This window comes from Balaenoptera musculus, chromosome 6, assembly GCF_009873245.2.
Source record: "Balaenoptera musculus isolate JJ_BM4_2016_0621 chromosome 6, mBalMus1.pri.v3, whole genome shotgun sequence".
Taxonomy (NCBI): Eukaryota; Metazoa; Chordata; class Mammalia; order Artiodactyla; family Balaenopteridae; genus Balaenoptera; species Balaenoptera musculus.
Genome location: NC_045790.1, coordinates 116,278,816 through 116,295,037, shown reverse-complemented (window position 1 = coordinate 116,295,037; position 16,222 = coordinate 116,278,816). Strand labels below are relative to the sequence as shown.

The window sequence follows — 16,222 nt, the reverse complement described above, 5'->3', positions numbered from 1 at the left end:
GCCACCAGGACAGGCAGATTAAAAAGACCAACACTCAACCTGACCCAGCAAGTCCATTTCTAGGAATTTACCTGAGACAAACAGACTGGTACAAGGATGCTGGCAGCAGCTTTATTGACAATAGCCCCAAACTGGAGACAACACAGATGTGCATGCACAGGAGAATGGATAAACAAATTTGGTATATTCCTACTGTGGAATGCTCCTCAGCAATAAAAAGGATGGATGAACCGGTGCTTTACGAAATGTGAACAAAAAAAACAGCTAAGCAAGAGATGCTGGACAGAAAGAGTAACCTACATGTCCCGCATACATGAGGTTTAGAACAGGGAATGAGTCTCGGAGGCAGGGACCAGCTGGGAAGGACGGGAAGAGATTTCCCGGGGGATGGGAAGAGTCTGGGTCTCGATTAAGGAATGGGTTACACAGGCAAAGGCATTGGTCAAAACTTATTGAGTTGTACGCAAAAGAGCCATGCATCTCACGGTATATAAATTATTCCTCAATAAAAAAATCTTATATTTATTATTTCAAACTATATACCAAATAAATTCCACCTGGACTCAAGAGCTAAACTTGCAAATAAAATACTAGGAAATTGTACTGGAGAATATTTTTATAATTTGGAGGTGGAGGTCTTTCTAAATACAGTACAAAATCAGAAGTCACAAGACAGATTTTACCACATAAAAATTTAGGTTCAGCATGGGTAAAAGGCTACAATATATAACGAGCCCATACAAATCAATAAGAGAAATATAAACACCACAATAAAATTTTACAAGGCAATTCACACAGGAGAAAAGGCCCACCTGTAATAAATAAGACAGACATTCGCGTTTATCAGTAACCAAAGAAGTGTGAAGTAGCACACTGATCATTTTTCCTCTAGACATTAGAAAAGGAAGTCCGACAGTGCTCAGTGCTGGACGTGGGGAAATTGACCCTCTTCGAGGAGGCAGAAATCAGCGCAGGTCTTAGGAATGGGGTTTTGGCGACAGGTTCCAAAATGTGGCTCTGCAGTGCCCTTTGGTCTCTTCTCTAAGAGGGTAATCGCACAAGTAGAAAAAGACGCTCAGAATTCTTCCTTCCGGCCCCGTGGAAACGGACGCAGCTGTCAGGGAAGAGTGGGTGGGAGGGGCCCACTGTCCAAAGTTGGCGGGGCGGGGGCAGGGACACCCCCAGGCAGGCGGGAGGCAGTGACAGGTTTGCCTTTGGGGAGTAAGTGCAGCCGGGTGAGACCCTCACACTGCAGCCACGTGTGCCCCAGCCACCGTGGGAGTCCTCTGGCCTGCCTCCCACCCACCAGCCAGCCCTTCAGAGCCTCGTATCTGCAGTCAGCGTCCCACGGAGCAGAGACCCAGGCCTATCCCCCAGGCCTGCCAGCAGGATTGGTGGGGGAGCATCTTGCCAGCGCTGAGGGGCACCACACAGCCCCCAGGACAGGCTGACAAAGGAAGCAGCCCAGCACCCACTGCCGAGACAGCACCTCGTGGGGGCCCCTCACCCCACAGACCTCCCCAGCACCCTAAAGGTTTGCAACTAGACTGTCTTGATTCAACAGACAGTTGTTTGGACACCAACACTGGCCCAGCACATAACAGGCGGACCGCCAACACACAAGGACCTTCGTCCCCTGCAGTCCCCTGGGCTTGGAGCCCGAGGGCTGGGCTGGGGGAAGGCACACAGGGCTGGCGGGTCTCAGGGCCTGAAAACCAGCTGCAGGTGGGCCCTCCCCGCCAGCACAGCCCCTCCTGTGGTCCTGTTGCCCTCAGAAGAGAAAGGCAGCGAGCCCTGAGGACCCAGCCCAAGTCCTCCGGCAAGAAAGGGCTGTTCGGGCGGACCAGTCACAGCTCAGGCCCCTGGCTCCGCACATCGGGCCTTATCCGCGTCCACAGGGAAGGCACCCTGTTTGCGCCGTTTGCAAAATGCAGGTTCTGGATAAATGTCTGAAAATGTCTAGCTGAATGACGTCTGTGTATAAAAAATAGAGCATTCAAGCTGCTTCTTGTGCTCGGAGGCTCCCGATGAGTATTGGGGCTGGAGTCCGGCAGGAGGAGAGGGCCCAGCCTCACCACGTCCAGACACAGATCTGACTCCAGACCTCCGCCAGCCTCCAGAGAGCTGGGCACACACAGACGTGCCCCCCACGCACACGCACAGGCACACGCACGCACAGCCTGCCTGGGGAGGGGCGGGCCGCGTCCTCTCCGCAGGGATGAGCGGGGGTGTCAGGTCCACCTTCTCAGGCTCGGCACCGGGCTGGGCCTGCCCACTGGTCCCTGGGGCCGTGTGGGACCCCACGGGCACCGCACCCCACGGGAAACACGGGTGTTTTGCAGAAACCAGTTGAAACATGATACCATGATGAAACCTCATTTAAAGTACTTCTTTTTTTTTTTTTTATTGATTTCATTGAAAACAGAACAAGAAATGGTCTGAGCCAAAAGACTGCTCTTAGAACTGTCAAAAACATTTTAACAGAAAAAATAAACATGACTGCATTATGAATGTTTTAGAAGAGTCGCACAAAAAAACCCACTGTTACTGCACTAATTACAGTATTTAAAAAAGTATATGCCAAAAAAAAGTATATGACCTGGCAGGCCATCACACAAAAGGTGATGGCAAATTTATTCACACTACAAGACTAACATTTTAAAAAAAGTTTTCTCCTGCATTTTATTCTAAAATCACTTTGTTCTCTTTATACAGTTGATAGTTTATTTTCACATGGTGAGTAGAAACCACACCAGAATCAGCACCGTTGTCTGTGTTTTGTGTTTTTTATTTTTTGTTTGTCCTAATGTCCAATAATGGTAGAAAATAAATCAGTTTATTCATCATCAGAGCGTGTGGCTTAGAAATCAACAGAAGGTGCCGGCCTCACGGCACTCGCGGGGCAGGTGTGGGTCCTCCGTGGGCCGTGGCCCTCCTGCACCCCCAGACCGCTTCCTCGAAAAGAAACGCGTTAGAGGTCTGGTATATAGGACTAGATATAGGATTTCTTTAAAAAGCAAACCCACGTTCTCTCCAAGGTCAGCGGCGGCTCGGCCCTGACCTCTCAGGAGCGGTGGGGACAGGGTCTGCGCCGCCCCAGGAGCCGGCACCAGCCCCTCGGGCCGCGGGCGGGTGACGGTGGCTTTGGCGGGGCCACACGGAGGGGTCTGGGTCGACAGGACACTGCCCACAGGCCCAGCGGTGGGACGGGAACGACGGAGAGCAGAGGGGAAACGAGAAACGTGGAAACGACAAAATCACCATCAGAAACTCACGGGCGACACCAGTGCAGAGTCCCAGAGCGCCCACCGCGCAGCCCGGCCCCGCCAGCACCAGGCCGGGACCTCAGACGTCGTCGTGTGCGCTTCTCCTTTTCCCCCCGAACCGCAGCGTGAACGGCATCCGCTTGGGCGCCCGGGCCGCGGCTCTCATAGCGGGTCGGCGGGGGAGGAGCTGGTGTCGGGCAGCCCGTCCTCCTGGGCGGCCTGGGCGTCGGCCTGCCGCTGGGCCAGGGCAGCACTGGAGTGCCGGCACTTGGCGGAGCCACACCGGCAGCTGAACAGCTTGCCTTTGACGTCCCAGAAGCGCTCCCCGTAGTCAAACCTGCGGGGAGAGCAGAGCTGGGCGGGGGTCCGGGCCCACCTAGCCCCACCCGAGCCGTCCAGTCCGGGGCAGGTAGCGCGTGCGCCTGGCGGGCACCTACCCCAGCTGCTCCCCGGCCTCGATCAGGCGGGTGCTGAAGAAGGCGATCCTGGGGAAGCGCAGGTCCTGGTGGGACATGAAGACGCGCACGGGCACCAGGTTGGGCTCGCAGTGGTGGTTGATGAAGCGGCTGACGTTGCCATAGAAACGCGCATCGATGCAGTACAGCTCTCCGTCCTGGGGGAGACACGCGCTGAGCGTCCCAGGAGGGCAGGCGTGGGCACCGCCACTGCCACGCAGCGGACGCCACCCTCTCCCCCCCCCCCTCCTGGGGCTTCAACTCAGGGGGTGAAAACGAGCGCAAACGTGGATAATCTATGTGGCCGGCACCGTCCCATCCAACGCTCTGATGCTGTCAGCACCAGGACAGAGGACGACAGTGTTATGCGAACCACGTGGGGTGGCTAAGGGGCCACATGGTCCTGTAAGGACCACCGGGCAGCACAACTCCCCAGGGACCTGGTGATGGAGGAGCAGGAGTACAACCTAGCAGGACTGGGAGACGCAGGGGGCACTGGGCAGAGGGGCAGAGGGACAGGGGAGCAGAGGGGCAGAGGGACGGGGGGCAGAAGGACAGAGGGACAGGAGGCAGAGAGACAGGGGACAGAGGGACGGGAGGCAGAGGGGTAGAGGGACAGAGGGGCAGGGGGACACGGGGACAGGGGACAGAGGGACAGGGGGGCAGAGGGGCAGAGGGATGGGGGGCAGAAGGACAGAGGGACAGGGGGCAGAGGGACGGGGGCGGAGAGTCAGGGGGTCACAGAGGCAGGGGGCAGAGGGGCAGCGGGGCAGAGCTGCTTGGGGTCTGAGGGGCTGAGGGGCAGTGGGACAGCAGGAGGGAAGCTGCCAGGTCGCTCACGAGGGGACTCAGAAAACCACAGACCCTTCAGGGCAGAGAGGAGCCCCGGGACCGGGGTCCCAACCGTGCCTCTGGCATTGCTGCCGTGGTAACAACACAGGCCAGAAGGGGCTGACTTGACCGTGAGAAAGGGGCCTGGTCTAACCAGCAGAGCCCTGAGAAAGAGTTTTCTCTGGAAAGATCCAGAGCGCAAGATCGACCCAAAGTCAGAAGGGCCACACGGCGAGGACACCCACCCAGACCCGAACCCCTGAGTGAGCAGCAAGCAGACCCCCCGGAGCGCCACCATGCCATCGGCCACCGCGGTCTGACCCTCACGCCGGGGGCCAGGGGGCCAGGGGGCCAGGGAGGAGCCTCAACTATACTGATTTTCTCCCCTTTTCTGTGTCTTTATCCATAAAGGCAAGAGTAAGAAATCCTTCGAGGAAGTGAAACATGTTTTCACTTTTTCTCTTTTCTTTTTTCCTAAGCTGAACAAGAGACTAAAGGAGCAGCAGAAAGGGGCGGGTGAGAAGCAGGTTCCCGTGGGACGAAGGAAGGAGGTCCTGGGCTGGACCCCAAGCAGCGAAGGGCCCTGCGGACGCCGCCTCCACCACCCAGGGGCACGAGGCGGCCCAGACACCCCCTCCCCCCTGGGTCCCTAAGGGGAGCCCCTGTAAGGGTCCCTCGCGGAGACCCCGCCCCAGAGCCTGCAGGACCCGCAGGTGGCCCCCCAGGGACACCAAGGCTTCCTGGGGGACAAGTGGGGGTTCTGCCCACTGGTCCCTGGCCCTGGGCCCCTGCCACGCCGCCCACACTTCCCACGAGGTGTGTCCTGAGCCCTTGGTCCCCCGCCTGCACCGAGTGGGCGCCACCCATCCTGAAGACCTGAGCACCGCTTGGGCCTGGTCCCAAGAATTCCCCTCTACGAGAACACTGCGTCCCTCCTGCGACAAACGGCCTTCCTCGGGTCTTTAAGATGTGTCCTTTCAGATGTATGTGCTGCTTTTTTAAAGCTTCTCTGATCCAGAAACCACCCACACCTGGTTCTGAGGCAAAAATACTGTGGGGAGGGAGCCCCACGCCCACACGAGCCACCCACATCGTGACTCTGAGATGCTGAGGGCGGGAGGGCGCCCGGGTTAACCAGGGGACTCGAGCAGAGGCTTGAAGCGGGAGGAGATGGGGACAGAGCAGGTGTCTGGAAGGTTCCAGAACAGCAAGGAGAGGGACAGACTCAGCAGCCTGAGGACAGGTGATCAGACCCAGTAAACACCTGGAAGGCAGAGCCGGAAAGTTCCCTGATGCCTCAAATGGTGGGTGGGGGAGCGAGGCATGGGCAGATGGCCCAGTGGGTATGGGCACTCTGACACGCCCACACTCGGGGACACACAGGCCTGAGCTGGAACGGCCGGGGGACGTGCTGCATCCGTGGCTTTTTCCGTGCCCAGAATGAACGACCCATGGGGCAGGACTGAAGAGGGCTACCTGCTCAGGCCCAGGAGGAGTGGACCAGAGCAAGCAGGAGGCCCGCACGGCTGGGCGCCGGGGCTGAGGGCCCAGAGTCAGCGGCACTCGGGTCGCCAGGACCCTCCCGGGGGCACAGCCCGGTGTGTGGGGCTGAAGAGACGGAAAGGCCAGGGGTCAGAGGCAGCGGCCGCAGCAATGGGAGGAGAGAGGGTGGCCACTGGAGGGATGTCCCTACGGGGGCCGGGGGCTGGCAGGGGTCCAGGAGCTGCTCAGGGGAGAAGCTGAGAAACAAGCACGGCAATCAGACAGGGTAACTCCACGTCTTAGAATCTGATAATTAAGAAATGGGCTTGGAATCTGCAGTGTTTTTACAGAAGCACCAGCCACAGCAGTCTGGAGACAGAAAGCTCCTCCCAGACAGGTAAGCGGGGAGCGTGGAGAGGCCTGCGTGGGGCCCCCTCGGGGCACCCAGGATGCCCCTCCTCCCCTCCCCGGACAGCGACCGCACGCGCCCCGCCTGTCCAAGGATGTTGGTGAGAATCAGGGCGCTGACCTGCGGTCAGGCAAGCTGCCTGGTCTGCGGAGACTCGAGACAGCCTGACAGAGCATTTCAGAAAAAGCAACAAAGAAAACGCCTCGTGAAGGAGCGGATGCTCCGGGAAGGCTCCTCCACGGGGGTCGAGCTCAGTGGCTGGCGTTTCTAGCTGTGCTGCACAGCGGGCACGAGGCTGGGGGTCTAGGGCCCTGCGAACCTTCCTTGCTGCAGGTGGGACCCTGAGGGCTGCACCCCAGGGTGAGGTGCAGGGGAGGCTGCAGGGGAGGCTGCAGGGGAGGCTGCAGGGGAGGCTGCAGGGGAGGCGGCAGGGGAGGCTGCAGGGGAGGCGGCAGGGGAGGCTGCAGGGGAGGCTGCAGGGGAGGCGGCAGGGGAGGCTGCAGGGGAGGCGGCAGGGGAGGCTGCAGGGGAGGCTGCAGGGGAGGCTGCAGGGGAGGCTGGGCTAGACTCGGAGAGGCTGGCGGCTGCAGCTCAGCCCCGAACCACCCTCGTTCCCACAAATGGATCAAGCGATTCCAGATGAGGGCTCCGAAGCCTCAATGCATTTCTTCGGGCAGGTTTGCAAATACAGAGTTTGGAACCCAAACAAAAACTAATCAGGAACAAGGGGCAATGGGCAAACAGAATGAAAATAAGCAGGAAACCCCCAGACACTAGACACAGACCCACAGGGCACAGATGCTAGCGGTGCCAGATGGTCGGGGGCAGGCTCTGGGGACACACGCAGGCCAGCCTATGGGCCAGTGCAGGCTGACCACTGGCGGCAAAAAGCCCCGTGTTTAAGCAGGCGTGAGATTACAGACCAGTAATGATGGCCCAACAATGGCCCATAAAATCAGATTATCCACCATGTTACTACAGTAAGTACAAGAGAGACTGTAGGGGCATTTCAACAGCTGCAGAAAAACACTGAACACAACCTAACGTCAATCCAGGTCACTCTTGGTGGACCAGGGACAGAGCTCTGAGCACCAGCACCCGTGGGAGCCTGGGTTCTGGAAGCTTCCTCCACCAAGGCAGGCACAGCGGCCCGGCCGGGAGGGGACCGTCTGCTGATGACACGATCGTGTCCACTGAGAAGAGAACTCACAAATAAATGCTACATCTAGTCAGTGAGTTTAACAGGTCACAGAGTTAAAAGCTAGTTGGAAAAAAATAACTATTTCTATTTATCAAGCAACTAAATTCGGGGTAAAAACGCCATTTACAAGACCACTGAAATGGCCCAACACCAGGACGCTGCTCCCAACCACGAAGGGGCAGCCAGCACTGGGCCTGCCCTCCCACCAGCGCTCTCCAGACGCTTGGGACACGTGTGCCCGGGGCACGGCCGGGCCTCCCATGAAGCCGCCAGTCACCACCGCGCGGCCCCAGGGGATGAGGACACATCCACCAAAGCCTGACGTGAACGCCCTCGAAAGCTGCGCTAACCGCCAACACCTGGAAGCAGCCCAGGTGCGTCTGCAGCGGATGGAGGAGCAGCCCGAGCGGTACCCACACGACGCAGCAGCGACGACCCAACCAACACCAGCACGCGGCACCGCAGACGAGCCCCCAGAGGTTCCCGCCACCAGGGAGAGGGCCCGACCCAGAGGCCACGTGCCGCGGGAATCCACCCGTACGACATCCCGGAAAAGGCAAACGGCAGGGACAGAGGGGCCGCTGTCCCCGAGCTGGGCTGCGTATCTCGGTGCAGTGGTGCGCGCCCCAGTGCAGAGCTGGAAGAAGACGCCCGCCTCGCTCGCTCACAGAGCCCCACCCCCTGCGCAACCTGTGACTTGCTTCTCACGAAAGCCACTCCCGCGATCACGTCACACCGTGCGTGGTTCTCCTGCCGGCCTTCAAGAAGGGGGCTGTGTGCTTGGGGCCCCTGGGAGCAGACAGAGCCCCGGCTGGACCTCAGTCCTGCAGCCAAGAACTGCGTTCTGACAACCAGCACGTGAGCCCGAGGACTCCGAGGTCCAAGGTCCAGAAAAGACGCAGCCGGACCACACCTGGATGGCCTGGGTGACCCTGAGCAGAGGACCCTGAGATCACTGATGGGGCAGGAACAAGGAGACGCCTGTCAAAACCAACAGAGCTGGACACATAAATGGGTGAATTTCCTGCATATAAATTAGACCTCAGTAAACAAATTAGCACCAGAACACTTCTACGAGGGCATCTACAAAAAGGTCACAGCTCACATCACACTTAGTGGTCAAAGAATGAATGCTTTTCCCTTGAAAGAGACAGGCAAGGATGTCCCCTCCCACTGCTGAGACCCCAGCCAGGCTCTCAGCACAGACTTAGACGGGCAAGGAAGAAGTAGAGCTGTCTTTACTCACACATGACACAGTTATGTATACAGAAAATCCTAGAGAATCGTCAAAAAAGCTACTGGAATTAATAAGTGGATTTAGCAAGGTCGATATACAAAAAACCAACTAATTCCATATTCTAGCAACAATTAGAAAACGAAGTAAACAGCAGCACTGTTTACGAAAGCATAAGAGCATGGAATACTTGGGAATAAACTTAAGGGAACATGTGTAAGATCTACACCCTGAGAGTCCGCAAGCTCTGCGGAGACCTGGACGTGACACCAGGGACCAGGAGGAGACCTAACGCTGTGCAGACACCGACGCCCTAAACTGAGCAACAAACGGGAGGCAACCCCAGCAGGGCTCCGGTCGCGGCTTTCTGTACTGATGCCCTGATTCCAGAATCTACAGGGAAACGCAAAAGACACAGAAAAGGTGAAACGGCTTTTGGAGGAAACAGGGTCTGAGCACAACGCGACCTGGTTTCAGGGTTTAGTTTCACGGCCGTACCGGCGCACCTTGGTTTGCTGAACTTTGCAGACACCGCGTCCAGTGGGTCTGCAGGCTCCATTCTTCCAACAGTATCTGCTTACTTCCTGTCTCCGTCACATTCTGGTAATTCTCGTAGTATTTTAAATGTTTTCAGTACTAATGTATTTGTTACGGTGTCTGTGGTCAGTGACCATTGATATTACTACTATGACCCGCTGAAGGCTCAGATGATGGTTAGCATTTTTTAGCAATAAAGTATCTTTTGATTAAGGTATCTACATTATTTTTTAAGACAATGCTATTGCACACTTAATAGCCTATAGTATAAACATGACTTTTAGATGCACTGGGACCAAAAAAAAAAAAAAAAGTGTGTACTGTAATATGCTCTACTGTAATATTCACTATGTTGCTGGTCTGGAACTGAACCCGCAGCGTCTCCGAGGTGTGCCTGTGATCAGGACAGAGTGATGTAGGTTACGGATTGGCAAGTAAATCAAAGGAACAAAACACAGTCCAGACAGACCTACTTTCAATGGTGCAAGTACAGACTTTACATTCACATGGACAAAAGGGAACCTCGACCCCTATCTTACACCAAAAACAAAAATCAATGCAAAACGTGAGACCTGAAACCGCAAGATTTCTAGAAGAAAACAGAGGTGGGAAGCCCTTTGATATTGGTCACGAATGATTTTTTGGATTTGACACCAAAAGCAAAGACAACAAAAGCAAAAATAAACAAGTGGACTACATTGAACTAAAAAGCTTCTGCACAGCAAAGGAAACCATCAACAAAATGAAAAAGCAGGTACCAGGTGTTCCCTGGTCCACGGGTTAGGACTCAGCGCTTTCACTGCCATAGGCCCAGGTTCACTCCCTGGTCGGGGAACTAAGATCCTGCAAGCTGAGAGGTGCGGCAAAAAAAAAGGCAGCTACCGAATGGGAGAAAATATTTGCAAACCATGTGTCTGATAAGGGATTATTATCCAAAATATATAAAGAACTCACACAACTCAGTAGCAAAAAAAAAAAAAAAGCCAATTTAAAAAATGGGCAGAGGAACTGAATAATCATCTTTCCAGAGAAGACACACAGATGGCCAACAGGTACATGAAAAGATGCTCAACATCACTAATCATCAGAGAAATGCACATCAAAACCACAATGATTAATCACCTCACACCTGTCAGAATGACCATCATCAAAAAAGACAAGAAGCGCTGGCGAGGGTGTGGAGAAAAGGGAGCCCTCGTGCGGTGCTGGGGGGAAGGTAAATTGGTGCGGCCACTGTGGACAACAGTGTGGAGCTTCCTCAAGAAGGTGAAAATAGAACTGCCGTACGATCCAGCAATCCCACTCCAGGATGTTTACGAAGGAAACAAAACCACAGCCTTGAAGAGATGTTTGCTCCCCCACGTCCACTGCAGCATTACTCACAACAGCCAAGATACGGAAATAACCAAGTGTCCATTAACGGATAAGAAATGTGGCATACACATACAGTGGAATACTATTCAGCCTTAAAAAAAAAAGAAAAGGAAATCCTGCCATTTGGGACAATATGGATGAACCTCGAGGGCATCATCTAAGTGAGATAAGCCTGCAAATGACAAAGACGGCACGGTGTCACTTAATGTGCCACCTTACTTTTTTTTTTTTTAAGGCAAACTCTCATGGAAACCGAGTAGAATAGTGGTTGCCAGGGGGTGAGGAGTGGGGGAAACAGGAAGACAGTAAATTTATAAAATGAAAAAGGTCTGAGAATCAAATGTATAACATGGTGACTACAGTTGATGACGCTGTTTTGTACAGCCGAAATCTGCTAAGAGAACAGAACGTAAGTGACCTCACCAAAAAAAATATGTGAAGTGAAAAAAACAAACCATACACAAAAGTTCTTGAAACAGATCATAGATCTAAATGTAATTTTGCTAAAATATAAAAATTCTAGAGAAAGGAGAAAATCTTCACAACCTTGCAGCAAAGACTTCTTAGGACACATAAAGCACTAAACAATTAAAAACGTTTTCTGTTCTGTGAAGAGGAAGGAAAGGCAGGAGGGAAATACTCACAACACACGCTGGACAAAGGGTACCATTCAGGGCTCGTGAAGAGCTCTTACGACAAGCGGCCTGACGGAACAACCCGCAATAAATTTTTAAAACTTCTCCACAAACGATGATGTAAGGAAGCCACTAAGCCGTGAAAAGACGCTGCCACATAATGAAGACGTGGTACATACAGTGGAATATTACTCAGCCATAAAAAGGAACGAAAGTGTCATTTGCAGAGATGTGGATGGACCTAAAGACTCATACAGAGTGAAGTAAGTCAGAAAAACAAATATCATATAATACTGCTTATATGTGGAATCTAGAAAAATGGTACAGATGAACTTATTTGCAAAGTAGAAATAGAAACACAGATGTAGAGAACAAACATATGGACCCCAAGGGGGGGAAGGGAGGGTGGGATGAATTGGGAGATTGGGATTGACATATATACACTACCATGTATAAAATAGATAACTAATGAGAACCTACTGCATAGCACAGGGAGCTCTACTCAATGCTCTGTGGTGACCTAAATGGGAAGGAAATCCAAAAAAAAGGGGATATATGTATATGTATAGCTGATTCACTTTGCTGTACAGCAGAAACACAACATGGTAAAGCAACTATACTCCAATAAAAATTATTAAAAAAAAAAAAAAAGACGCGCCATCACGGGGCATCAGAATTAGTGTCTGAGCTGCCCTTTCCTGCTGGCGAGCGTGTGGGGGAACAAGCCCTCCGGAAACTGTTTGCCGTTTCTTCTAAAGTCAGTAAGTGGACACTCACCAGACGGCAGTAATTCCACCCCCAAGAATTTACCGAGAGAAACAAAGACTCACATCCACAGCAGTCAAGTCTGAAAATCCACAGCAGGTGCACTCCTGGCCGTAAAAGCCAGAACCAGCAGGTCCACCCACAGGCCAGCACACAGCCCCGCACGGCTATCTGGGTCACCACTCCCAACAGGAAGGAGCGGAGGGCCCAGCGAACCATCACAGATCAACGCTACGGCCCTAACCAGATTCACAGGTCAGTGCTCTGACCCTATCCCGGTTCACAGGTCAGTGCTCTGACCCTATCCCGGTTCACAGGTCAGTGCTCTGACCCTAAATGGATTCACAGGTTCAAAGCTCTGACCCTAACTGGGTTCACAGGTCAATGCTCTGACCCTAACCTGGTTCACAGGTCAGTGGTGTGGCCTTAACCGGGTTCACAGGTCAATGCTCTGACCCTAACCTGATTCACGGGTCAATCCTCTGACCGTAACTGGGTTCACAGGTTCAATGCTATGACCCTAACCTGGTTCACGGGTCAATATTATGATCCCTAATGAGGTTTACATGTTCGATGCCATGATCTAATCTGGCTCACAGGTTCAATGCTATGCAATCAAATCCCTACAGGAGTTTTGTGGAACTTGTCAAGCTGATTTTAAAACTTATATGGAAACTTCGAGAGACCCAGAAGAGCAAACACTCCCAAGAACCCCAAGGTAAGGGGAGGCAAACTAGGATAATTAATACAGAACAGGCTGCCCAAGGCAGTCAGCAGACAGAGGCCAATCCAAGCTCTCGCGGACACCTGATTTATGACAAAATCTGCACTGCTAAGGGTGGGGAGAGGACAATCTTTTCAACAAATGGTGCTCGGTCACACAGATGTCAATACAGGGGAAAAATAAAGCTTGACCCCCTTCAGCAAAAAAGCAAAATATAACTTCTGGGAAATAATACAAATGTGTATCTTTGTGACCTGGGTTTTAAGAAAAACTTATCTTGGACATTACAGAAACCCACCTGTATACATAAAAAGACTGCAAAGTTGGAGGATAATAAAAATAAGAACTTCTGTTCATTAAAAGACATCGTCAGGAAGTAAACAAGCCACAGAGAGAAGATATCTGCAAGTCAAACGTCAGGAAAGAGCACTGATCCAGAACACGGAAAGAACTGCTGCAAACCAGGAAGAGGCAAACTGCTCAGCAGACGCAGGTGGGCAGGAAACCCGGCCCAGCTGCAGCGACACACACACACACACACACACACACAAACACAAACGCGAAGGCCGGGCGGGTGGCCGCGGTGCCTGGGGAAGGCCTGGCCCCACGGCCCTGGGCTAGAGCCGCGCCCCAGGCTGCAACCTCCAGGAACACAGGTTCCTCTTCCAGACGCCTGTCTCACAGATGCTGACCCCTTAGGGTGTGGCTGCAGGGGCAGGGCGGGGTCAGGCGATGAGCAGGGCGCCCTGAAGACACAGCCAAGAGTGGCAGGCGCGGGAAGGTGAGTGCCTGGCTTCACCCGACCTACAGGTGGCTGTTCAGGGGTCTCGCGGCTGCTGCGGGGGGGACAGAGTACTTGTTTCCCCGCCTCCACCTGAACTCCCTCCCACTGGCAGCGACGGCGAGTTCTCAGAAGTTCTGAAGTCAGCAATTTATGAATTAAGGAGCAACCCTGGGAGCCAGGACAAGGCAGAGGGCAGCCTGCGATGGCTCAGAAACTGCCCTGGAAACCAGGGCCCGGAGCGGACGAAGCCAGGGTCCAGCTCTTCTACCCGCACCTGGGAGGGCACCGGGGTCACAGAGAGACGCACCCACCCTGTTCACAAGTGTGACCCTCACTCCACACGAAGGCTCGCCCCCGTGCACACGGTCCCCGAGCCTCTTGGCGGCCCTCACCCCCGCTGAGAAGGAAGGTGGGGCTCAGAGGCTGGAGGGACGTGTCCGAGGTCCCACACTCTCACGCGAGGCTCGCTGGGAAAGCTCAGGACCTCTGGGATCGGGGACCCAGCGCCAGTCTGGCGGGCGAGCCTCCTTACCAGCCCGGGCCCCGCCAGCAGGCCCCTCCACGCGGCACAGTCCCATCAGCTCTACGCCCAACCCCTCAGGACGCATTACCTTGTTGTCAAGGTCAAAGAGGTAAGAATCTTCCTCACGCACGTCAGCTTCCGAGTCAGAGATGAGCTCCCCGACATACCTGCGGGGGCGGAGGCAGACGAAAACGTGACAGGCACATGTCACCCAGGACCCAGACGCAGGGCACAGGGGCCCTGACGGAGCCCACATGACTGAGAATTCTGCCTGTGACTGAACAGGGACTTCATCCGGGTCCCAGAAAATGATGACACAGAAACCCTCTATCTGACCAGGGATCCAAAATGATCATCCCCTACACGTCACGAAGTGCTGACGGATCTTCTGAAATAAGCTATGAGCTGGCGAGAAAGCTCAGGCAGAAACGCAGAGGTGGGCGGGGGCTGCCCGCAGCGTGAATGCACAGCCTGGCCCAGGCAGCCCCTCCCCGGCGAGCCTGGGGGCCCCACACTGGCCGGTGTGCACTCCTAGTCCCTCCCCGACGGCTGCACCCTCCCCTGTGACAGCAGCAGCCCGGGGCCGACCGGGCCCCCACTTACTCGCAAACAAAGGTGCCCAGTGGGATGTCCTGCAGGGACCGCACGCCCCAGCCCATGTTCTGCGTCCGATAGAGCTGCAGCCTCGTCCTGGAAAACAGGATCAGCCACTCACGGCCACGTTCCACCACACTCATGTTACCACACGAGTGACAGGAGTAAACGACACAGAAAATACAATTTTCATGTCTGGAGATGCGTTAGAACTTCGTATGCAATGCAGCAGTGACTCCTAGAGTTACCCCACCCCCAACCCCCCTCCCTGCACCAAGGCGCCACTCACAGCGTCTTTCACATCCTCAGGAGGCAGGGGAACCTCAGAAACCGGCCTGAGGGTCAGCGCGTGGAACACGGCCCCCGGCCCTCCCTGTGCCTCAGTGTCCTCATCTCCAGCATGTGATGAGGACCAAAGGGGTTATTAGCAGGCCCGCTGGCCCCAGGCTGCAATGCAGGTGAGCTCGGGCAGCGTGCCAACCACAGGGCTGAGCTGGCCCCGGGGGGCAGCTGCGGGGCCCCTCCCAGGCCCCGAGAGCTAGGGCATCCCGCCAGCCATTTGTGTGTCCAGTGGTGTGTCTGTCCTCACCCCCAAGGACTTTCTACCACACGCCAGGACACAGAAGTATGGGCTGGTCACAATTGCTGTAAGGTTACTGATATTAATAGACCCGAAAATACCATAACGTTCATGTTCAGCTAAACTTACACAGGATACAAATCTTCCCTCATAACCTTTGATTTTCCAGCTCTCGAGCATGTTCACGGAGGGAAGGTTCATGACCAGAACCCCAGGGTCTGGCTCTGGGCGGTCAGTGAACCAAGTGCCCGAGTACCAAGGGGCAACATGTTTTACATGAGACTCAGGACGTGGGCATGAGGGAGCCACACGAGCGTTCACACCAGATCAGGACCTCGTGAGCTTGGACCAGGCAGCTCTTGGCAAGCCTGCCTCTTGCCTTCGGGCCGTCTGACCTGAACCCAAGTCTGAGCGGGTAGGAAACATGGAAGGCTTCCGCTCTTTACGTCAACCTCTAACATCAGCAGAGGTCAAGAGCTCCGAGGAAGCCACCTCCACGTGCAAACACACGTACGCTAAACACACGTTGCTCCCGTTTGTGGACACACACGTGAAACTAGAGAGCTGCCCAAGGGACTTGACTGCTTTCAAACTTTACCACGGAGACCCTGGCGCCAGCCCGCGGCACCTCACCTGAGGCCGTTTTGCACGACGCGGTTCCGGCAGGTCCTCCAGCAGGAGCAGGCGTGGTTGCACTCGAAGAGCAGGGGCGGCTCCGCCATGTTGAACTCGGGCAGGAGCCGGCCGTCCTGCGGACAGACGCGCAGCGAGGGCTAAATAACTGACACCAACATGCCTCCTCAAATCAAAACACCGCCCCAGAAAGCA

At 54.7% G+C, this 16,222-nt stretch overlaps 1 protein-coding gene across 8 annotated transcripts in view; it reads right to left on the bottom strand.

The window, feature by feature from the left end:
- Nucleotides 1-2,369: 2,369 nt before the first annotated feature.
- Nucleotides 2,370-16,222, bottom strand: part of EHMT1 (euchromatic histone lysine methyltransferase 1) — a 153,263-nt gene continuing 139,410 nt past the window's right edge. For 7 of the 8 annotated variants that reach the window (XM_036854506.1, XM_036854512.1, XM_036854508.1 and 4 more), the window contains 5 exons: nt 16,028-16,143; nt 14,824-14,910; nt 14,309-14,387; nt 3,704-3,879; nt 2,370-3,603 (listed from right to left, as the gene is read on the bottom strand). In XM_036854506.1, coding sequence (XP_036710401.1) covers nt 3,429-3,603; nt 3,704-3,879; nt 14,309-14,387; nt 14,824-14,910; nt 16,028-16,143 — 633 coding nt within the window. In that variant the 3' untranslated portion in view covers nt 2,370-3,428. The remainder of the gene's footprint in view (nt 3,604-3,703; nt 3,880-14,308; nt 14,388-14,823; nt 14,911-16,027; nt 16,144-16,222) is intronic. The other variant, XM_036854507.1, reaches the window with a different exon arrangement.